Here is a 25,476-nt window from a genome sequence, read left to right as displayed (position 1 = left end):
TAACAGAATTCATTGTGGCAAGCTGATGATGCAAAATTTAGTCACTTCTCAGAAAAATTTGTAATTACCTTGTTGATTTATTCAATCACAACTGATTCTTATTAAAGTATTCCTTTCAGTCTTAGCTTTAATTATGTCCTGCCCTATTGGCATAAGAAAACCAACTTGTTTTCACTGTGATCTCACAACTAAAATCACCGGTCTTTCAACAAATATTCCAGCAACTGAACTGGCTAGAAAAACCTTCATCTTGATTTGAAATGCCTAAATTAGTTTATCATTTTTATACTTATACAAATAAAATCATATGTAAAAAAGTTTTAATGTTGGTACAGAATGAATAAATCAACAAAGCAGGATATTTATTCATTGAATTTAATCAAGCAGCTAATATTCCAGGTGTTTAAATATTGCAGTCTTTAGATTGCATGCACGTAAAGAAAGACATGGCATATAAGCAACATCTTCCATCTTAATAGATTAATAAATTATTTTAATCTATAATACTGTATATACTGGGATTATTTGTAAAATTCATGTATAAGCATACCTATGAGAATTATTTTATGCAGACAGTATATGAATGAATATGTACCATGTACATAATATACATATACTGTACATATACACAAATATATATATATATATATATATATAGAGAGAGAGAGAGAGAGAGAGAGAGAGAGAGATATATATATATATATATATAAATAGATATATATATATATATATATATATATATATATATATATATATATATATAGATAGATAGATATATACATATATATATGCTCTATTTATGCTTTTAGAGCATATCTATAAGTGTATATACATACATACATATATATATATATATATATATGCTCTATTTATGCTTTTAGAGGATATTTATAAGTGTATATATATATATATATATATATAATGATATTTTAATTATAAAATAAATTTTTGAATATACTTACCCGGTGAATATATAATAGCTGCAACTCTGTTGCTCGACAGACACATACATAAAAAACTCGCGAGCGATCGCTATGCGGGTTGCGGGTGTGCCCACCAGCGCCAACTGTCGGCCAGATACCACTCTTGATGTAAACAAAACCTTCAATTTCTTCTCATCCCACTGCGTCTCTATTGGGGAGGAAGGGAGGGTCGTTTAATTTATATATTCACCGGGTAAGTATATTCAAAAATTTATTTTATAATTAAAATATCATTTTTAAATATTTAACTTAGCCGGTGAATATATAATAGCTGATTCACACCCAAGGAGGTGGGTAGAGACCAGAGTTAATTATGTTTACAGCGTATAAGCTAAGAGTTTTTTCATTTTGGCAGTTATCAATATAACAAAACCAAAATAAAGAGGTACCTGGTGAGGAAGTTGACTTAGACGATTACTCTGCCTTGTAAGTCTGTCTTCCTCACGGAGCCCAGCGATCCTCTTAGGATGCTGACAGACTCCCAGGAGCTGAAGTATCAAGGGCTGCAACCCATACAACAGGACCTCATCAAACCCCTAATCTGGGCGCTCTCAAGAAATGACTTTGACCACCCGCCAAATCAATCAGGATGCGAAAGGCTTCTTAGCCTTCCGAACAACCCATAAAACAATATTAAAAACATTTCAAGAGACAGATTAAAAGGATATTGGAATTAGGGAAGTGTAGTGGTAGAACCCTCACCCACTACTGCACTCGCTGCAACGAAAGGACCCAGTGTGTAGCAGTCCTCGTAAAGAGTCTGGACATCTTTTAAGTAAAATGACGCGAACACTGACTTGTTTCTCCAAGAAGTCGCGTCCATAATACTTTGCAGAGATTTATTTTGCTTGAAGGCCACGGAGGTTGCTATATCTCTAACTTCGTGCGTCTTAACCTTAAGCAAACATCGGTCTTTCTCATTCAAGTGAGAATGAGCTTCTCGTTTAAAAAAAAAATCTGATAAAATATGACAAAGAATTTTTTGACATAGGCAATGAAGGTCTCTTAACTGAGCACCATAAGGCCTCAGATTTCCCTCGTAATGACTTAGTACGAGTTAAATCGAACTTAAGAGCTCTAACAGGACATAATACTCTTTCCAGTTCGTTGCCTACGATCTCTGATAAGCAAGGAATATCAAAAGATTTAGGCCAAGGACGAGAAGGCAGTTCATTTTTGGCCAGGAAACCAAGTTGAAGTGAACAAGTGGCTTTTTTCTGTAGAAAAGCCGATGTTCTTACTGAAGGCATGAAGTTCACTGACCCTTTTAGCCGAAGCCAAGCACACTAGGAAAAGTGTCTTGAGGGTGAGATCCTTCAGGGAGGCTGAATGTAATGGCTCAAACCTGTCTGACATGAGGAACCTTAGGACCACGTCTAAGTTCCATCCAGGAGTTGCCAAACGACGTTCCTTAGAGGTCTCGACAGACTTAAGGAGATCTTGGAGATCTTTATTGTTGGAAAGATCTAAGCCTCTATGTCGAAAGACCGAAGCCAACATGCTCCTGTAGCCCTTAATCGTGGGAGCTGAAAGGGAGCGAACCTTTCTCAGATGTAAAAGAAAATCTGCGATTTGGGCTACAGAGGTACTGGACGAGGACACAGATGCTGACTTGCACCAGTCTCGAAAGACTTCCCACTTCGACTGGTATACTCTAATGGTAGAAGCTCTCCTAGCTCTTGCAATCGCACTGACTGCCTCCTTCGAAAAACCTCTAGCTCTTGAGAGTCTTTCGATAGTGTGAAGGAAGTCAGACGAAGAGCGGGGAGGCTTTGATGGACATTCTTTACGTGGGGCTGACGTAACAGATCTACCCTTAGAGGAAGAATTCTTGGAAAGTCTACCAGCCATTGAAGTACCTCGGTGAACCACTCTCTCGCGGGCCAGAGGGTAGCAACCAACGTCAACCTTGTCCCTCCGTGAGAGGCGAACTTCTGCAGTACCTTGTTGACTATCTTGAATGGTGGGAATGCATATAAGTCCATAAAAGACCAATCCAGTAGAAACGCGTCTATGTAAATTGCTTCTGTATCTAGGACTGGAGAGCAAAAGATTGGTAACCTTTTGGTCAACGAGGAGGCAAAGAGGTCTATGGTTGGTTGACCCCAAGAAGCCCAAAGACTCTTGCCCACGTCCTTGTGGAGGGTCCATTCCGTGGGTATCACCTGACCCCTCCGACTGAGACAGTCTGCCAAGACGTTCAAGTCCCCCTGGATGAATCTCGTCAACAAGGAGATGCCTCGAATTCTAGACCATAAGAGAAGGTCCCTTGCGATCTCGAGCAGCGTGAAGGAGTGTGTGCCTCCTTGCTTGGAGATGTACGCCAAAGTTGTGGTGTTGTCTGAGTTGACCTCTACCACTTAGAGTCGAAGACGCTTCCTAATATCATCAAGGCCAAGTGGACTGCTAATAGCTCCTTGCCGTTGATGTGCATGCTTTTCTGACTTGAGGTCCACAGACCCGCGCATTCCCATCAGTCCAGGGTCGCACCCAACCCAAACCCGACGCGTCTGAGGACAACACGTGGTTTGGGTTCTTGACTGCTAGGGATAGTCCCTCTCTCAGACTGATATTGCTGTCCCACCATTTCAGGCATGCCTTTATTGGTTCGGAGACTGGGAATGATACCGTCTCTAATGTCTTGTCCTAGTTCCAGTGAGAGGCTAGATGGAACCGGAGAGGCAGAAGGGGTAGTCTCCCTAGTGAGACAAACTGCTCCAGGGATGAGAGAGTCCCTACGAGACTGTTCCAACTTCTGACTGAATAAACGTTTTCTTTTCAGCATTAGTTGGACTTCGAGCAGGGCTTGACTGCGAATCTCCATCCCCAAAAATAGAATAATCTGGGATGGGATCAGTTGGGACTTTTAGGTTGACCACAAGTCCCAACTCCCTGGCCAGACTCAACGTCCAATGTAGATCCTGCAGACAGCGAAGGCTGGACGATGCTCTGAGAAGCCAGTCGTCCAAGTACAGGGAGGTTCGGATCCCCGATAGCTCGAAACTGGTACCCCACATTCCTGTAAACAAACCTCAGAAACGGTTGGGAATCCGGGTGTATAGGAATGTGGAAGTATGCCTCCTGAAGGTCGAGAGAGACCATCCAGTCGCCTTCCATAAATGCTGTCAAGACAGCCTGGTAGACTTCATCGTGAAGTTTTTCTTGACAATGAACACATTGAGCGCACTTGCCTCTTACGTACTCCTGCAGTGAACATGGCTGCCAAATCATGGAGCCATCCCTGAGGGACTTGTTCCTGCAGAGAAAGTGGCTGTCAGATCATTGGAGCCATCCCTGAAAGCCTTGTTTATGCATGACATAATTGTACAGCAAAACTTCAAAGGCTCGAAAACAGCTGTGAAGTTGACCTGTAAAATCTTGGAGCGTCTCATGGCCAGGCGCCAGGGAGAGTCTATGAGGTTTGAGAAGTCTATCTGGGCAGAGGCAGGAACTCCCAAGCCGACAAACTTCTCTCGTGTCATATCAGACTCTCGCTCTATAAGCCAGTTTGAAAGAAGGGAAAGCAAAGGCTGTATCCCCCAAACTCCTCCTGGTGATAAACCAGTCGCCTAGCAAACGTAAAGCTCTCTAGGAGAGCGAGAGAGCACTAGCTATAAAACAACGGCTTTGAAGTAGCTAGGCCTAGTGTAAGCTCTGACGTTTAGGCGAACGAGGAGCAGCAGTTACAAAAAGATCCGGACAAAGATCCTTAAAAATCAGCATGATTTATTTAAAGTCCATAGAGGGCTAAGCAGCTTTAGGCTCCTCTCCGTCTGACAGAGTCCTCAAGGGAATATCAGTAGGAGGGGGAACAGCAACTTCCTCATCTGAAGGAACCTTGTCCGATAATAGCTGAGTCTCAAGCAAGGGAGAGACCTACCGTGGTGGCAATGCTTAACAAGCAGAGTCCACACGCACTGGTGCATTAGTAGCGGACCAGGACGCAACGTCATGTAACTGCTTGACAGTCTGTGAACTGTCAACAACAACAGGTGCGAGAGACCAGGACGCAACGTCATGTAACTGCTTGACAGTATGTGAACTGTCAACAACAACAGGTGCGCGAGGACGCACAGCGTCCACTCGAGACTGCTTTGACCGCCTAGACTGAGCAGTCAAAACAACTCTAGAATGCGGAGGTTGACGCTCAGCGTCAAAACAAGTCAACTCCGATTGTTAGCGAACGTCCTGAAACGTCAACAGGAGCATCAGCAAGTGGCCTAACGTCCAAATGTGGCTGAAAATCCACACGAGACCGCATCGAGTGTGGTTCTAAACAACCTGACTGACGTGACTTAGCTACGCCAACGTCAACAGGATGCACAAAGGAACGTTAAGGTGGCTGAAAGCCAGGATCTCGATGAGATAAACGGCTAGGCTCAACGGACTTATCGGCAGAATAGTCTTCCATAAGGGAGGCAAGCTTATTCTGCATATCTTGCCGTACAACCCATTTAGGATCAACGGAAATGGTTGCGGTAAGAGACGAGGGTAACGTCTGTGACCGCAAAACTTTGCCAACAAAAAGACTCTCGGAGTCTGAGTTACGCTTTTGTTAGGCGGCGAGCAGTCTTCCGATGACTGCAAAGGGTCAGAGCTGTCCTAATGGCTACAACCAGGACGCTGGACCTGTCCTGAAAGGACTGACTTTCGCTTAAGGGCCTCGAAACCTTGTTTCAGGTTTCTTATGCGAAAAGCCTTCGGATGACGAGGAGAAAATTGTCTCTCTCGCCTTATGGTAGGGGAGATCTTGGTAAGATACACCCGATACCATAGAGGGAACGTCTGTTCGCTGATCAAGGCCTCTCGAACCCATAAGTCGTACGACATTACTTCTCCCCTGGGCTTGGGAGCTTGCAAGAGGTCCCGGACTAGGTGAACGACAGGCACGAACAGACGAACCCTCGGTCCGCAACACTGATAACACTTTGCCGCAATATCACTTTATCACTACGATTTTCTGTTTTTGCACTTATTTCACTGAAATCGAAACTTTTACTGATTTCTACCTGAAGCACGCAATTCTACCCTCATCAAAAGGTAGTAATTGCGAAATCAGTCGTATAATGCAAGCACATTAATACCAGCAAAAAACAGTAAACAACTTTTAAGATAAAAAAAAATTCAGTGGCTGGGGAAGAGACTAAACACTAGTTCATTCAAAACTACGTTTTCAATCTCTCACCGTACATTGCCTGGGGACGAGAATAAAAAACTAAAAACGTTTTATCCTTTCTCCCCGTACAGATACTAGGGACGAGAGTAACTCGAGAACAACGTTACCCGCTTGAACGGAACGTTTTCTCTCCTCTCTCTCCCTCCGTCTCTATCTCTCTCTCTCTCTCTCTCTCTTGATTTCGCACCTAAGAGAAGAGCCCAATTAAGTTTCGTCAAAAAAACATGTTATTTGACCAAAGGAAAAAACTGAAAGGTTTTTTCAATTAAAAAGTTCCTTTAAAATAGAATTTAAAACATTTAAGCTTTGAAAGAAGAATGAACAAAACGTCAGAATCGATTTACTCTTTCTGCAAAGTGAAACCGTGATACTCTCTCTCTCTATCGTAACGATAGAGCGCAAACTGCGTAGCATAAATAAACTAAACGTTAGTTCATCTTTGAAACAGTAAGAAGACTATTCAAAGAAAATCTTTCATAAAATATCTATTAAAAAATATTCATTTAAAAAGTTTTAAATCATTAGCTCTTTAAAAGCTATTTACGATTGAAAGGGCTCAACGTTGTTTAACTTCGGTTTCCAAGTTAGGACCGCCTACTCTCAGGAAAGGTCGCATATAAACAAATCATTAAAATTTATTTTTAAGTTTATTATAAATGGAAAGTATAATCGAAGAGGCCTAATAAAGGCGGTGAGATATAAAATATATAGAGGAAAATCTATAATTAATTTTATAACGTGATAAGATAATTGCTAAAAGCCTAAACACACTTCCGTCTAAGGGAAGGGTCGGCCATTTAAAAGTCAAAGAAAGTCCATACTCTCTTTGTCATCAAAAATTAAATCTATCCAAAAACGAGTTCAAGATTTAAGATGAAGATAAAACACCTGCACTGCGAAAGCTCAAACCAAAATGAAGTACTTCACCAAATATGTTGAGAAAACTCCAGGTTCTACAGCGAGTAAAAGTACGTCTTGTCGACACGTCGACAGAGAAGAAGTTGAAGGTTTTGTTTACATCGAGAGTGGTATCTGGCCGACAGTTGGCGCTGGTGGGCACACCCGCAACCTGCATAGCGATCGCTCGCGAGTTTTTTATGTATGTGTCTGTCGAGCAACAGAGTTGCAGCTATTATATATTCACCGGCTAAGTTAAATATTTAAAAATATATTTATATATATATATACACTTATCAATATGCTCTAAATACATAAATAGAGCATATATATATATGTGTATATATATATATATATATATATATTTATTCATATATATATATATATATATATATATGCTCTATTTATGCTTGTAGAGCATATTTATAAGTGTATATACCTATGTATAAACTTCATACATACATATATATATATATATATATATAATCTAATCTTAGTTAACCTTTCATAGAATTCTGCATAGTATAATCCTTATCTGTACTCCCTCAAGAGAGTTTCATTTCATAAAAATTATCTAAAATAAGCAAATGAATCATATAGAAAAAAAGAGATGTCATCAAGATTTCTCATATCCAATGATTTACTGATATCAATAAATTTTCCTAAAGGTACCTAGAATTTTTTCCATTTCCTGTAGATGTTTATAACACTTGAATTTGTGCACATGTAAACAATGAAAGACAATACATAATTGTGAATACAAACAAAGATGTAGGACTAAACACTCGTAGCATATTCACTGTATTCATATAAAACTATGAAATCTTATAAGTGAACCATACTGTATTACAGTATATGCATTTGAGTGATACCTAGAAAATGTAAAGCTAGGTTTCAGGAAAAGTTGGTTAACAAATTTTTCATTTTTAAAATTATACCTACTTTTTTACGATATTTATATGCTAAGCTGTAGTCATTAATCTAAAATACATAATTACTATTCAAAAATATTTGCAAGTATACCAAAATCTATGAAAAAAATTTATTTATTTCCTCTTTTTTACCCAAGTGTACAGTACTGTATTCATTTTGAGGATTTTGAAACATAATATTGATTTTCTAATTTTTTCCTAAATTGTGAGGCCTACCCATCTACTGTATATAAAGCTAAATTGTTTGTATGTATTACAGTACATACATTCTAAAACAATAATTGACTATTAAAACACTCATATAGATACAGTATGTGTATATATATATATATATATATATATATATATATATATATTATATATGGCTGTTTATATTTAAACCCACTCATATGTGTGTAATGGCCTTGTCATTTAAGTACACATTCCCCATCATCAAATATCTTGCCAAGAATCTTTCCATTAGGTGGCTTCAAAATAACTCCTTCTTACTCTTTTGTTTCTTTATATCAAAGGTGATAGCAAGATGTAGAGGTGGCAGAGAAAAATTCTAGTGTTGATATTGTGTTATATGCTTGGAACCGATCCTATTCAAAGTGAGTAGATCAAATACAAATGAAAAAGAAATGACAAGGTCTGTGACAAGAAGGAAACTACAATACCCAATAACAATTTGAATCAACTTAACAGACATAAAGAGAATTTTCCTAATATCTACAACTCCCTGAAAATAGCTGAATTTTAACCAATATATATGTCCACATGAAAGGCTTTTATATAAACAGTTAGACCTCCTTATCTGCAGTTTTGGCAGCAGTGGATTCATTCAAACATGGTTGACCTTTTGGCACCAATTTAGAACATATACACAAGATCGCTTATACATGACCAAAAAATGTAAAAGTTGTAAAAAAAACAGAGACATGTATTACTCATTCCTCTAAACCCAAGAGAAAGTCCTCCCCTTAACTGAGAGACTTGGAAAAATTTTCTTTTCAATTTCTTACTGAAATGAAAAAAAAAAATGGTGAGCCAAGTTGAATTTATCTAATCTTATCTTTTGATGATATATTCAGAGCTTTCTTCTAAAATAAGTAGGCAATTTTACCCAAACAAATAACAGAGTTAACAGATCATAGGTTTTTAAATAAATTCTAACATTATCATCTTTTAATCTTCTACAATCCTCCTTTCTTTAATAAAAGGAAAAAATCCTTTTTTTTTTTTTGGAGAGAGAGAGAGAGAGAGAGAGAGAGAGAGAGAGAGAGAGAGAGATGTATGAAAAAAATCTTTAGAGTTTACAATGACCACGGATAAGGAGGTTTCACTGCACAGTATACGCACTTGCTTCCATTTTTACATCAGTAAGATACTTATCTGAAAATTAATGTTTCCTAATCTGAAATACCAAATTTCCATTTCCATGAACCTGAAATTCTTGAACAAAATAAATTCTTCATATCTAATATTGATTCTTTAAATTCTCTATTTCATTAAATCTGAAGTTTTAGTAAGAAATAAGTTATAATCATATAACCAATCCCTGTAACTAAACTATGAATTGCTGATACACACTCTGTGATTGTAGTGAAAATGGTACTGAAATTCGATAAAACATTTTACACAATGGAAATTCAATTCTGTCATAATTCCTTAGATGTTCCCTCAAATTAAATTAAAATTAAGATTCTGAAATGAAACAATATTATGAGGGTATTGCACGAAATTTGAATGTTTAAAAACAAGAGTTTTGTCTCACATTCAGCTCTGCCTTCAAAAAATCCAGAAAACTTGTCCATGTCATCGAAGAGCCCCGTGATGTTGTCGAGTCGGCAGCAAAAGGCCTCGAACTTCCCAAAGACATACTGCTCGCTGAAGCTAAATGGCCGCTCGCCTGGCATTGCTTCTAGTTTTTCCTTTCATGAAAAGAAGAGAAAAGGATATTCTTTCATCATGAGAGGATGTTCTTGAATCCAAGTTGGAATCAATAAGAAAAGATGTTTGGAAATAAAGATTTTTTTGTCACTAAAGCCATTCATGAATATTGATTTGTGTCTGAATCATATCTACACCAAATAAATCTAAAGTAGAAATTCTCAGGTCATAGTACAGATTCTTGAAATTACAATTGGAAACTACCAAAGATATTTGTAATTACTGTATATTCTTATTTATAGAATTAATAAAAAACAATATAGATTCAACAAATTTCCTAATTTGAAGTTATAAATCAGTGTGTAAAAAGGCTTAGGCCATACACTAAGATCTTAAAATTAAATTTTAATATACACAAAATCAAAGGATATGATACTAAAAGTTTATCTCGTGACCAAGGTTCCATTGGCACCAATTACTCTTATTCAGGTGATGCCTTACTTATCATAATATAATCTTGCCTTCAGAAGAAGTCTTACAAAGTAACAACAACATACCTTTGTTTTCTGATAAGCAGTCTTATAAGCCGAGTTCAGCTTCAGGCAATGTTGAATCCTTGTTCTGACTTCAGGACGTGGCTGTGACCAAATTGTCTCTTGGCCCTGACATGATATATAGACCTGGCAAGCTCTTATCATTTGGTTTGTGATCTGGATTGACAAATGAATTAAATCAGCATATCATAAATCTCAGGAATAAATTTGCTGATTGGGAACTATCATAAAATACCAAAGGTATATTCTATAATTTGTGAATAATGTAAGTGTTAGAAAAGCAAGTAATTACTGACTATACTTGAACAACAATTTCAAAATGAAGGGCATGAATTTAAAGTATCATCCACTTTACCTTTATAAGAAGTGCTGACAGTTTCTCTGAAGTATTGTAGTATTTCGAGATGGAATGAATCATCCGCACCGTATTAAAAAGCATCATGATATATGGGGTCATCCCAGGCTAAAATTATAATAAAGAATATGAATTTAAATTGTCAGATTCATATATATTTATGCACACACATTACATATATATATATATACATATATATATATATATATATATATATATATATATATATATATATATATATATATATATAGAGAGAGAGAGAGAGAGAGAGAGAGAGAGAGAGAGAGAGAGAGAGAGAGAGAGAGAGAGAGAGAGAGAGAGAGAGAGAGAGAGAGAGAGAGAATCATTACCCTATCCTACATTGATAATTGGTTCCAAGAGACATGACATAAGTTAAATTTTGACGAGTCAGATTTTCAACCAAAAAAGCTACAAATATGTTCTCTATAAACATTCTGAACAAGAATATATACTTACAACATGCTATTGTTAAAAAAAAAAAAAAAAAACATACCTACATCATTACACTTCGATGTGAAGTACAGTGCTGTAAAGTACTCCATTACAGTATAGTCAGCATTATTTAAGAGTATTTCGTTCAAAATTCACTAACTGGCACTAACAACGTATATCTCAAAAACTTATTTCAACAAGAAATTCGTTATCCAAGTGGATGCGTCGGATAATAAGATTGGAGCTGTCTTACTGCAAGAAAACGAGGAAGGAATTCTTCACCCTATTAATTCTATGTTGTTGAAGCTGAAGAAACATCAGCGAGCCTACTCAACAGTTGAAAAGGAACTACTAGCGTTAGTCACAGCAATAAACGAGTTTGAGGTATGTGAATCAACCACAAAATGAAGAGACTAAGAGTGTACTGTATTTGGATCATAATCCTTTAACTTTTGTTAATATGAGGAAAAATAATAATCAATGGTTAACTAGGCGGTCATTATGTTTGCAACCGTATTATATTAATGTAAAGCATATATCAGGTAAAGATAACGTGGTTGCAGATTATTTATCTCAGGCTGAATGGATAGATTCAGGCCCGGAATAAATAACCTTTTTAGGAGGGAGCTATCTTACGAAGCTGGTCTAGTGTAGAGTAAATACAGTAGTTTATTAATGATTTCATTTATATTCTAATAGTGCATTGAAAAGATGAATACTCAGCTCGTAAGATGAGTTTCTCTCGTGTAGATTTAAGTTTATTATGTAAATTACGTAAGACTTTCGTCGTTAATTTCATTGTATTCTTCATTCAAGTCAGTATATGTAAATTTAAGTTATTCTTAAGAACTAACTTTTTATTTCACATAATTTTGTTATGAAGTCTTACAAAATCTGTTTGAGAGTGTTATGTGACCATACGAGATAGGAACAAGGGCTTATGTAATGTTCTTTTATATTTTTATGAGGTATTGCATCATGTTTGAGAGTAAATACACAATTCTTATTTTGTGCCATGTGCTTTGGAAGATTTCTGAAAAACCTAGTGATAGAAGTTATCTTTTTTTTATTTCAGGGACAAAGGGTGGGCGGAGCTATCTTAGACAGAGAGCCATCTCGCGTTGAATGAGTACACATTCTAGTGAGTAATACTCGGTAACTCTGATGCCCTTAGGCCACACCCACACGCATCCACATCTCGCTCGGACCTACAACATTCTGGAATTAGCTAAGTTTCATATAAAGGCAACCACAGGATTGCATAGATCAGATAGATAATCCCACCCGTAAGTCAAAGGCATCTCCCCTACTTTCTCATACACATCTCAGTATATTGTTTTAAAAGTGTTTAGTAACATATCAAAGTTTTGGTGTGATGGGTTTTTGTAAACATAGTTGAGTTTTCATAAAAATTCTCTTAGAGCTTTTGTAACTGGCCCTGTAATAAGGTGACAGGTATTTGTATCATGATCTGGTCATCTATTTTTATTAAGTAACAAACGTAAATATAGTATTCAGATTTAATGTCAAGTGAGACAAGTGATTGTATAATTTTCATAAGTATTATTTAATTTGTGTTAGTCTAAAGTTTATTCAGATATGATATTTCAAGTCAAGTAATTACAGTATATAATTTTCAGATTGTAAAATTTTTTTTCTTAATCTAAGTTTTGTTCAAACTTGATATTTCGAGTGATTTATTTGTTTAATGTAAATTCTTTCAAAGTGTTGTAATTCATATAAAATATATTTATATTTGAAAAGTGTTTAAATTAGTATTCGCTCGTATCTTGTTAAAGAATCATAGTAAGAGTTTGTTTGAATAAGTCTCAAGGATAATTACCCAGTTTTGTTGGAGTGTACTTTAGAGACCTTTGGATATTCAGTGTTTTATATATGGCTGTCTGGAAGTTATATATATATTACATATATATGCATATATATGCATAAATGTATATCCACATATACATACATACATACATACATATATATATATATATATATATATATATATATATATATATATATATATATATATATATATATATATATATATATATATATATATATATATATATATATATATATATATATATATATATATATATATATATATATATATATATTTGGGCTCAAGCCATGTCGTCCTGATGGAAGTTCCTTTAGGGTAGCTTCCTAGGGTATATTACAACTACGGCGATATTCCCAGAGAATTTACCTTAAGGTACCCAGAATTCTAACTCCTGGAGCGAGTATCCCTAAAAAAGACCTTAGGGATATCGTAAATATCAGCGGACGTATTCTTGACACGCCACATAGCAATCTATACCCCGAATAGAGTTAACACTTTGTAGGGGTCAAATGGCAAGAAAACGAAAACGATAAGAAAAAAGGGGGGAGCCGTTCGTAAGGCATCTCTCCTCCCCGTTTCGTAAGCGTGCCCTGCGCCGCTCGCAGCGCCATCTGTATTCCTTTTTGCGTAGCTATACAACTCGGTGTTTTCCCTGTGTTTTCTACCAAAATCTTGGATTTACTCTTCAATTATGCTTTCTCCAACTTCTTCTGCTTCGGATAAGTTGAGTACCATTTCTTTTATGTATAAATGTAGGCTCTTGGTTAAAATTAAAGTAATTAAAAGAGTTATCTTTGATACAAGAGCTGTTGCCTGCTGGAGGCGTCCTGGACGTTGTCGCTCGCTAGAATAGGATTTATTTGGTTAGCAAGAGCGACGTTCCCAGCCCCTTTCGCTTTAATAATTAGCTGCTTAGCTTATTTAGGAATTCTTTTATGATGCTATAGTATAGCGCCTGGCGAAGGATTTGCCTAGGCTGACCGACACTAGTCTTTGTAGCCTAGTTGCTGGCCCTTGTACTTCCTGCATGATATTAGTCTTCCAAGTGTGATTTTATACTGTTTAAAGCGTTAGGCAACGTTATACATATAAGCTTTTTTTCGAGTTTTTTCCAAGATAGTATTGGAGTGAGTTTCGGTGATTTAGGTAATTGATTCTCTTAGTGCCTAGGCTAGGTTGTCTTAGGCTATTAAAATTTTGTCTGTTTCCCCGTTTGCTCCCTTCTCTTCGGGGAAGGGGCGCAAACCCTTTCCCTCTGCTTAAGCCTTAGGCTTAACTCTAGTGATTTGTTTGAATTAAATTTCAAATATAACTATGCTGGAGTGGTACTGTACCTTCCTGCTCCAACTGGTTTGGTTCAGAGAGGGACAGTACAGCAGTGTATTAGTCTGAGTCCGTGTTGGTCTAGCGTGGGTCAGAGTCTCCCTTGCTGCCTGACACGGGCATAGGAGGTTTATCCTCCTTGGATCGCCATGGAGGGTTTCTGTAGTTATGATCCCTTCGCTCGGTGACCCCTCAGACTTGTCCTCTTTGCTGTTCCGGGTTCGGGATATGTTCCCTTTCCGGATTAGCAATTCCTTCCTTGCTTTGGTTTTAGGGAGGCAGCCAGTAGTGCCGGCCTCCCTCCCTGGATTTTCCCTGGCTGAGATGGGCTTTCTTAGCTGGGGATGATCCTTAACCAAGGCAAGGTTGGACAGGACCCTCCGTCCTTCCCTTCTGTTTTTTCCGTTTTCCTTTGTGTCAGCCGTCTCACATCCGTACCTAGCCTAGGTTAGGATGGGGAGCTGACGTGGTCCCCTGTCGGCCGGCAGAGTGTGCCGACCGGCAGAGGCCCTATCCCTTGAGTGCTGCCCGGTCCTTCCTTGGTCCCTCAACCGCTGCTGTCTGTAGATTCAGTAAGCAGTGGTTAGGAATCCTGACTTAGTGTCTCCCCTTCCTTTCGGCACTCTTTCGGGTGTCGGGCGCGGAGGTACATAGCCTCTTAGCCCGACACCCATTCTGTTGTCTTCTTATGTGTTGTCCTTGCCGTCTGCCGGCCTAGTGGCCGGCGGTCGGGTAGGGGGTGTTCTCTAGTTCTCCTGCTGTCGGTCGGCGGTGGTTATATGCCTTTGCCGGCCGGTCTCCTTGCTCACCTGCCGGCCGCTATGAGTGGCGGCCGGCAGCCGGGCGCTACCTGGTGTGGATGCCAGCCGGCAGGGTTTGCTCACCGCTGCCGGCCGGCCTGCTACATCGCTCGGTCTGCTGGCCACTAAGAGTGATGGCCGGCAGCTGGGTGCCACCCGGGTAGCTACGGACCGGCAACCACTGCCGGCCGGTTCAGGCATAGGAACTGGAGTTCTCCCACATCTGGGTGATCTTAAGTTGCATACTTGAGACCTACCTTTGGAAAAAAAGGGGGGGGGGGTACTGACCGGCAAGAGCCTGCCGGCACACCACCCTCATGTACTGTATCAGTTCTTCCCTGTATAGTGTATTTTGCCAGGGGAGACCATGATATAGTAGGTTACAACACTGTCTTTTCTAACTCACTTGTGTTGCCTTGTGCAGTCACTTGGTGTTGCCTTACAGGGATGAAAAGAGAATTCTTTTCATCTTTAGACAGAATGTTAAAATCTTACCTTAGGTGTGAGCTACACCTAATTTCCCTCGGGAAATATGATCTTTGGTTATTCTAGTAAAGACTAACCATTTGATTTTAATGGCTGGTGGGCTTCCACAGGTGATTGTGTGGGATTCACAAGTATGTGTCTTTCCCTTATTCTTTGTACATGCTCATATATACATGTGAATTGAAATTCACTTGATATTCATGGAAATTTTCTTCTTTTACAGGAGGAGCATCCGAAGTGCGATAGCGTCTTCTGCAATGTCCGCAGCAAGAACTTTTGCGGACATGTCTCGTGTAGGAGGCAAGCGGCTTGCGCAGCCTCCAAGGATGATCTCCGCTACTGGGATCCGCAGGTATGTTCAGTATGTACTAACCTGCTATCTGAGGCTTTTGAATCCCCTAGGTCGGCGGAGTCAAGGGACGCAGCGAGGGAGAAGCTCCGTATATGGGTAAGGGGTTTCCAGAAGAACACCACTGGACCTTATCTTCCTAATGAGAAGATGAGGGCGTACCTTTTTCCCAAGGCTTCTACTGACGCTGTTGTTCCCCAGCCTCGGCTGGAGATCCCTCTCGTCCAGATTCCAGCGGAGGAGGATGTTGCGGATGCCATGCAGGACATCCAGCTGGATGACAAGATATCGGACTTGTCCGACCGTGCTGAACAGGACCTCCTCGCAGGGGGCGAGGAGGAGGATCAAGATCCGATTGCCGTGGAGGAAGAGGATTCCGTACCATCAGACGTTCCGGTTCAGGCCCCTGAACCTATCCCCTCTACTTCGTTCGCCCTGCCAACAGAGCTGGGACAGGCTCTCTCTTCCATCGTTGTTATGATACAACAGATGCAGAAGGAGAATAGTCAGAAGGCCGCTGCAATGGAGCTCCAGATGCAGAAGATTACAGCGTCACGTGGGCCTCCAAAGAAGCTCAACGTGAAGGACCTTCCTGTGTGTTCGGATGCCAACCCGTGGAGATATGCCGAGCACATGCCGATGACGGTCGGGAAGATCGTCATGTCGGAGAAGCAGGGTTCAGTTCCCCTTGAGGAGGTGGAATTCTGGCCCAGCAGAGGGGCCTACCCGGACTGTTATGTCCATCTGAAGAAGGAGCCGGCCTCGAAGGAGGAGACGGAACCGAAGGAGGTGATCATCTTGGATCACGCCAAGACTCAAGCTGCACTAACGTCTGCGTTGAAGGAGAGGGGCTTCTCAAACTCAAAAGTTGCTGCTTTGAGTAAGAAGCACCCCTCCTTCGTATCCTCTCCGGCTAGGGCCTTCCCCTTTCTGCAGAAAGGGTTCGCGGCCGTTTTGAAGGCGGTAGAAGCTGGCAAACCATGACCATCCCTGGAGGAATGTAAGCCCTTGTCTTTGGCCTTGCCGTTGGACAACAAGGACTGGAAGGAGGTACATCTCACCTTCTCGGTTGGGAAGTTGGACGCCGATATTGCAGGTCAACAGTTCGGCGAAAACCTTCCCAAGTTGTCTGAATTCCTCCTACGGAGGGAACTTGAGACAAAGGAGCGTCTGGCAGCCTCGATGTCTCTCCAGACAAACATGGAGACAATGGCTAGCGACCCTAAGATGCCTGAAATGTTCATGGTAATGGCCAAGATCCATCTGGCCACGGTGACAAAGGACCTCTATAGCTTTGTCAAGGCGAGGAGGGCCTGCAGGGAGTTTGTGTTCGCCTCGGCCACAGTGAGGCATGAACCCAAGAAACTCATCTCATCCAGCATCTGGGGTAAAGATCTCTTTCCCAATGAGGTGGTTAAGGAGGTGGTGGACAAGGCAGCCACTGAGAATCGAAATCTTCTCCTTAAGTGGGGCCTGTCCCTTAAGAGGAAGTCTTCCCCTGATGAAGGCCCCCAGCCGAAAGGAAAGGCGAAGAAATCGAGGTTTTCTTCCAGCCCAGCCAAGCCTTTCAGACCGCATCGTCAGCAGCAGCAGCAGCCAGCTTTGCCTCCGGTTCCACAGTTGGTAGCCCAGACCCCGACCACCTTCCAATGGGTACCCCAGGCCGTGTCATCAGCATCCCCGGCATTCAATCCAGTGTTCGAAGGGCAATCGACCACGTTTCGAGCAAAGCCCAGAGGTGCAGTCAGAGGCTCGGCGAGACGCCCCTCTAGGGGAAGAGGATTCAGAGGTGGTCGCGGCCAGGGAGGCAAGACTGCAGGGCAGCAGTCAAAGTGAAGTGTCGCCGGTAGGAGGGAGACTACAGTATTTTCGGGATCGTTGGACCTTCGATCCCTGGGCCCACAGCCTGCTCAAAAATGGACTGGGTTGGAGTTGGTACAGTACTCCGCCCCTGTGCCCTCAATTTTTCCAACACTCCACCCCCGTTTTGGAGGATTACATTCAAGAACTGTTGGAGAAAAAGGTGATCCGGAGGGTAAAGTCCATCAGGTTCCAAGGGAGGCTGTTTTGTGTTCCCAAGAAAGACTCGGGGAAACTCAGAGTCATTCTGGACTTGTCACCACTCAACAAGTTCATAGTGAACCACAAGTTCAAGATGTTAACATTACAACACATAAGGGCCTTACTGCCCAAGAGGGCATATACCGTCTCCATCGACTTGTCAGACGCCTATTGGCACGTTTCAATAAGTCGCTGTCTCTCCCCCTACCTACGATTCAAGCTACAACAAAAACTTTACGCTTTCAGAGCGATGCCTTTCGGGCTAAACATAGCCCCAAGGATCTTTACGAAGCTTGCGAGTGCAGCGCTCAAACAGTTACGCCTAAAAGGGTTCCAGGTAGTAGCCTACCTGGACGATTGGTTGGTGTGGGCAGCATCCAGAGCGGAATGCTTACAAGCTTCCCTACAGGTGATTCAGTTCCTGGAATATCTAGGTTTCATGATCAACAGAAAGAAGTCTCGTCTTTCTCCAGCTCAGAGGTTCCAGTGTTTGGGAATTCACTGGGACCTAGTGTCACACCGTTTTTCCATTCCAATGTCGAAAAGGAAGGAGATAGTGGGGTCTGTCAAGAGACTTCTAGTTTCCGAGAGGATATCAAGACGCGAACAAGAGAGGGTTCTGGGCTCTCTTCAGTTCGCGTCAGTAACAGACCCAGTGCTAAGAGCACAGCTAAAGGATGCAGCGGGAGTTTGGAGAACCTTTGCATCAAAAGCGCGAAGGGACTTGAAGAGACCGGTCCCACTTCGGCTACGTTCTCTTCTCAGACCGTGGTCTCAAGCCAGTCGTCTAAAGAGGTCAGTACCTCTTCAGCCACCTCCCCCGTCAGTGACAATTCACACAGACGCCTCAAAGGTAGGGTGGGGAGGTCACTCCCATCGGAAAAAGGTACAAGGGACCTGGTCCAAGCTATTCGGGACCTTTCACATAAACTTTCTAGAAGCTATGGCAGTGCTTCTTACCCTGAAGAAAGTATCCCCACGTCACTCGATCCACATAAGGTTGGTACTGGACAGCGAGGTGGTAGTGAAATGTCTGAATCGGCGGGGATCGAGATCTCCACCTCTCAACCAGGTAATGTTAGCCATATTCCGACTGGCGGAGAAGAAGAAGTGGCACCTGTCAGCAGTTCACCTTCAAGGAGTCCGGAATGTGACCGCGGACGCTCTATCCAGGGTTACACCGATAGAGTCGGAATGGTCCCTAGACGCAGGATCATTCTCCTTCATCTCGAATCAAGTCCCAGAACTGCAGATAGACCTCTTCGCGACGAAGGACAACAAGAAGTTGCCGAGATATGTGTCCCCATACGAGGACCCCTTGGCGGAAGCAGTAGATGCGATGTCCCTCGATTGGAACAGATGGTCCAGGATCTACCTGTTTCCTCCTCACAATCTGATGTTGAGGGTCCTCAACAAACTGAGATCCTTCAAGGGAGTAGCAGCGATAGTGGCCCACAAGTGGCCGAACAGTGTATGGTTCCCTCTAGCTCTGGAACTACAACTAGAGTTTCTACCACTCCCGGACCCAGTTCTGTCCCAGCAAGTCCAGAAGTCGACTGTCTACGCTTCATTACAGAAAACCCGGACCCTGCAGCTCATGATTTTCTCTCCCTAGCGGTGAAGAAGCGGTTCGGAATTTCGAAAGATAGCATCGACTTCCTGGAAGAATATAAGTGCAAGTCTACTAGAAGGCAGTACGAATCAGCATGGAAAAAATGGGTAGCCTTTGTCAAAGACAAGAATCCGCATGAGATCTCTACGGATTTCTGCCTATCCTTCTTCATCCACCTCCACGGACAGGGGCTGGCGGCTAACACGATTTCTACATGTAAGTCGGCTCTGACAAGGCCCATTCTGTATGCCTTCCAGGTAGACCTCGCTAACGAGATTTTTAACAAGATTCCGAAGGCCTGTGCCAGGCTTAGACCTTCAGCTCCTCCAAAACCTATTTCATGGTCTTTAGACAAAGTCCTTCATTTTGCCTCATTACTGGATAATGAGGAGTGTGCACTGAAGGATCTGACTCAAAAAGTGATCTTCCTTTTTGCCCTAGCATCTGGGGCCAGAGTTAGTGAGATTGTAGCCCTCTCGAGAGAGGAGGGCCGGGTTCAGTTCCTGGATGGGGGAGAACTGAACCTGTTTCCGGACCCTACGTTTCTCGCTAAGAACGAGTTGCCCACCAACAGGTGGGGTCCCTGGAGAATCTGCCCTCTGAAAGAAGATGCATCTCTATGTCCCGTAGAATGCCTAAAGGTCTATCTTCGTAGAACTTCAGACTTCCATGGGGGTCAACTATTCAGAGGAGAAACATCGGGCTCGAATTTATCTTTAAATCAACTCAGGGCGAAAATTACATACTTTATTCGCAGAGCGGATCCTGACAGTTCACCCGCAGGTCATGATCCGAGGAAAGTTGCTTCATCCTTAAACTTCTTTAACTTTATGGATTTTGAACACCTTCGTTCATACACTGGCTGGAAGTCTTCCAGGGTATTCTTTCGCCACTATGCTAAGCAAGTGGAGCAGCTAAAGAGGTCTGTGGTAGCAGTTGGTTGCGTCGTTAACCCTGTTGTTTAACTCTGCGAGGAACAGTGGATTTAATTGGGACTTTGATTCTCGGGTGAGTGTATAGTTATATGCGTTGCTATAACTAGAAGTGAAGGCTCTGGGAGCCCACAATGACTGTTCCGGCGTTATGGTGATTGTAGCACAAGTACAGACAGGTGTGCCGAGCGTTTCTGACGCTAATGTCAGTGGCTAGTAACATGGACTTTTAACTTTGATACCTTGGTATGTGAAAAGTAACCTGATTGTTTTTCTTTCAGATAACCATATATCCATGTACTACAGTACTTGTGCAAATTGTTGGTCATCCACCTATCATATGTATATAATTGTGGTAACCATGTCTATTTATTGTTAATCAATAAACTTGTTCTAGGGAACCTTGCGTCTCCTTCACCTATATTGATTTCCTTTCAATTATTGAGCATTCAGCCTATGTATATTAATCGGGGATATCTATAATAGCCTGTTCCTTAATGCAAGCCTTGTTGCACTGGTTTATACTTTCCTTAGCATAAAGGGCTCCATCCTTCTCAGAGGACGGTAGCGGCAGCAAGTTTAATCCTACGCAGATATAACCTTTTGTCCAATTCTACTTCGACCAGGGGGCTGGTCGGTATTTCCCTGGATGCTGTAGTTCCGTAAGGACTATGCTTTACTTCATATAGAGTAAGACCACTATATTGTATCGGCTTGCGAGTGAGTCATACATAGGTATATGTACTCTTCGTTCGTTTCTAGAGTCTAGTAGGACTCCTCCCTGTAGGGGGCAGGAAGCGCTTTCATGGTTTATGATTAGTGAAAAGATGTATAACGGTAACATCTTAGGTCTTTCAGTCGAGCTGACTAAAAAACATTACTGAGGAGTACGGCACGTATTGAGAACCCACAGATACAGTAATGCTCTGGTATACTTCCATCAGGACGACATGGCTTGAGCCCAAAAAACGGATTTTGAGCGAAGCGAAAAATCTATTTTTGGGTAAGATGGCCACGTCGTCCTGATGGACTGCCCTGTCCCTTTTCAAAAAAAAAAAAAAAAAAAAAAAAAAAAAAAAAAAAAAAAAAAAAAAACCTCCCTACATACAGTATCTGTAGCACCTCGTGTATCGCTACAAGGAATACAGATGGTGCCGCGAGCGGCGCAGGGCATGCTTACGAAACGGGGAGGAGAGATGCCTTACGAACGGCTCTCCCCTTTTTTCTTATCGTTTTCGTTTTCTTGCCATTTGACCCCTACGAAGTGTTAACTCTATTCGGGGTATAGATTGCTATGTGGCGTGTCAAGAATACGTCCGCTGATATTTACGATATCCCTAAGGTCTTTTTTAGGGATACTCGCTCCAGGAGTTAGAATTCTGGGTACCTTAAGGTAAATTCTCTGGGAATATCGCCGTAGTTGTAATATACCCTAGGAAGCTACCCTAAAGGAACTTCCATCAGGACGACATGGCCATCTTACCCAAAAATAGATTTTTCGCTTCGCTCAAAATCCGTTATATATATATATATATATATATATATATATATATATATATATATATATATATATATATATATATATATATACATATATATATATATATATATATATATATATATATATATATATATATATATATATATATATGCATATATATATACATATATATATATATATATATATATATATATATATATATATATATATATATATATATATATATATATATATATTTACATATATATATATATATATATATATATATATATATATATATATATATATATATATATATATATATATATATATATATGTATAACGGATTTTGAGCGAAGCGAAAAATCTATTTTTGGGTGAGATAGCCATGGCGTCCTGATGGAAGGTTCCTTTTTGGTAGCTTCCTTGGGTAAATAACTACCAAGATATTCCCAGAGAATTTAACCCCAGGTTATCACAGAATTCTAACTTCTGGAGCGAGTATCCTAAAGGTTCCCTTTTAAGACATCGCATATCAACAGGGGACGCATGTATTAACACGCCACATAGCTATCTACACCCCGAACAGAGTTAATGCTTCGGTGTGTAAAGGCGGAGAATAGCTGGGAGCCGTTCCATAGCTAATCTCATCCGTGGCTACTTTTGGTACTCGAGACGTAAACAAACGGGCGCCATTGCTTTAATGACGTCACGTCCATCTTCATCCTGAAGCCAGTTGCTTGCCGATCACCATGATACAGCAGAGCAGGGTGGTACCTAAAAACTGGACGAAGTAGCAGGGAGGGTCCATCAGGACGCCATGGCTATCTCACCCAAAAATAGATTTTTCGCTTCGCTCAAAATCCGTTTTTTGGGCTCAAGCCATGGCGTCCTGATGGAAGAATACCAGAGAATCAATGTATCATGGTAGATTTTCCCCTATTGGTAAGTGCCAAGGGCTTTGAACAATATAGCATAGTAATCTTAATAAAAGAACCGTAGGGAAGAATCTTCCTGCCCCCCTTGGCATTGAAGTTCCCACGGGCCATGCCGAGATCAAAGTGGTTATCGAAGGGCTATTCACCTTGTTAGAAGAACCTGAAGAACTTGGAGACGAGACTGAATAGTTGGCATTCGTATCGGAACATTCTGGAAGGCAGACAAGTGGTGGTTGGACACTGTGTGCTGAGAAGGTTAGTTTCGTCTCCAGGGTATGAAGAGTAAGTATTCGTATTGGAATATTACGTTGTAAGAGTGAATATATAATAAGGGTTAGGACCTTAAAATCTCCATGAACCATAGGGAAGCTGATAATAAAACTATGACAGGCATGTATTTCATAGTAAGTAGGAGCGGATTGAGACGCACAAGTAATAAAATAGGAATTTTATTTCACAGTTGCAGAAATTAAATGAATTGCAGCAATAAGTAAAGTTAATTTACAGTAAATTATAATGTACATAGTAATAAAGACTTGCTCTTGAATCTGAAAGGGAATTTCAAATTTATTAATAGGCACTCGTTCTCGAGGAACGTCAGTCTTTAATTAAAACACATCATGCTCTAAGCATGCGGCACTTGTGTGACGACTATGACATTTCACCTGGGATAAGAACAGTTATAAGAAAGCACTAAGTGTTTTCGACATCACTATGTATCGCTCGAGGGTCAACATAGGCACCCGAAGAGTTAGAGTCCCAAGTAACTCGCTGTTCTATGCAGAGTTAGGTGCAGGTTTCATAACACTACCTGCGGCTACCACAAAATGTTTGACTTCGTGCACTTGTTTCGCATAATGTTTGAAGAAAACACGCGAGGACTTCCAGCCTGTGAAGCTTTTAAGGCTTTCAAAGTCCATACTCTGAAAGAAATTCAGAGACGATGCAACTTTTCTAGGATCGTGACCGGCGGGTGTACTGTCGGGATCCGCTCTGCGAATGAAGTAGGTGATTTTCGCTCTTAGTTGTTTCAGTGACAGGTTGCTGCCCGATGTTTCTCCTTTGAAGAGTTGGCCTCCACCAAAGTTCGAAGTCCTGCGAAGATAGACCTTGAGGCTCTCTACTGGGCATAGGGAGGCATCTTCCTTCAGGGGCCATATTCTCCAGGGGCCCCATCTTTTGGTGGATAATTCGTTTTTGGCGAGAAACGTCGGATCCGGGGAGAGGGTAATGTCTCCTGAATCAGTAAACAGGATATGATCCTCTTCTCTTGACAATGCCACTATTTCGCTGACTCGGGCTCCTGAGGCAAGAGCAAAGAGAAATATAACTTTCTGAGTCAGATCCTTGAGAGGGCATGAATCATTATCCAAGTTGGAGGCGAAATGGAGCACCTTGTCCAATGACCAGGAGATCGGTTTCGGTGGGGGTGCTGGGCGTAGACGAGCGCATGCTTTCGGCAGTTTATTGAAGATGTCGCTGGACAGATCAATTTGGAAGGCATACAATAGTGGTCTAGTCAAGGCCGATTTGCAAGTTGAAATCGTATTGGCTGCTAATCCCTGTCCATGAAGGTGAATGAAGAAGGACATGCAGAAATCAATTGTGATTTCCTTAGGATTTTTTGTCTTGACGAAAGAGACCCATTTTCTCCAAGATGATTCGTATTGCCGTCTTGTGGATTCGGTCTTGTATTCCTCGAGGAAGTCTAGACTTTTCTTCGAGATCCCAAACCTCTTCTTTGCGGCTAGGGAGAGAAAATCATGAGATGAAGGTCCTTGATTTTCGATGATGAAGCGAAGACAGTCGACTTCTGTACTTGTTGGGAGAGAACTGGGCCCGGGAGAGGGATCAGCTTGGGCTGCAGCTCCAGGACCAGGGGGTACCAGTTGCTCCGGGGCCACTTGGGAGCCACTAGGGCCGCTGTCCCTTTGAAGGTTCTCAGCTTGGAGAGGACTTTCAGCAGAAGGTTGGTGGGAGGGAACAGGTAGATCTTGGACCATCTGTTCCAGTCCAGTGACATGGCATCCACTGCTTCTGCCTTGGGGTCCTCGTACGGGGCCACGTACCGAGGAAGTTGATTGTTGTCGCTCGTTGCGAAGAGATCTATCTGAAGTTCTGGGACTTGGTGAGAGATGAAGGAGAATGATCTTGCGTCTAGAGACCATTCCGACTCTATCGGGTTTGTCCGAGATAGAGCATCCGCTGTCATGTTGCGGAATCCTTGTAGGTGAACTGCAGACAGGTGCCATTTCTTCTTCTCTGCCAGACGGAAGATTGGGAGAAGCACCTGATTTATCTGGGGCGATCTTGAGCCTTGGCGATTGAGACATCGAACTACCACCGAGTTGTCTAGGGTTAGACGAATATGGATCGAGGGAGGCGGGGAGAGTTTCTTCAGAGTTAGAAGGACCGCCGTGG

The 25,476-nt window shown here is 41.5% G+C and overlaps 1 protein-coding gene across 1 annotated transcript in view; it reads right to left on the bottom strand.

Annotated features, from left to right (window-relative positions):
- The window catches only part of LOC137630306 (dynein axonemal heavy chain 5-like), a 131,147-nt gene that overhangs the window by 25,066 nt on the left and 80,605 nt on the right, over positions 1–25,476 (bottom strand). The window contains exons 11-13 of the mRNA XM_068361748.1: positions 10,770–10,877; positions 10,418–10,570; positions 9,745–9,901 (exon numbers count right to left, since the gene is read on the bottom strand). Of these exons, the coding sequence (XP_068217849.1) occupies positions 9,745–9,901; positions 10,418–10,570; positions 10,770–10,877 (418 nt within the window). The remainder of the gene's footprint in view (positions 1–9,744; positions 9,902–10,417; positions 10,571–10,769; positions 10,878–25,476) is intronic.

This window comes from Palaemon carinicauda, chromosome 38, assembly GCF_036898095.1.
Source record: "Palaemon carinicauda isolate YSFRI2023 chromosome 38, ASM3689809v2, whole genome shotgun sequence".
Taxonomy (NCBI): domain Eukaryota; kingdom Metazoa; phylum Arthropoda; class Malacostraca; order Decapoda; family Palaemonidae; genus Palaemon; species Palaemon carinicauda.
Note: the sequence above shows the minus strand (reverse complement) of the source record. Positions and strands in the feature narration are given on the sequence as shown.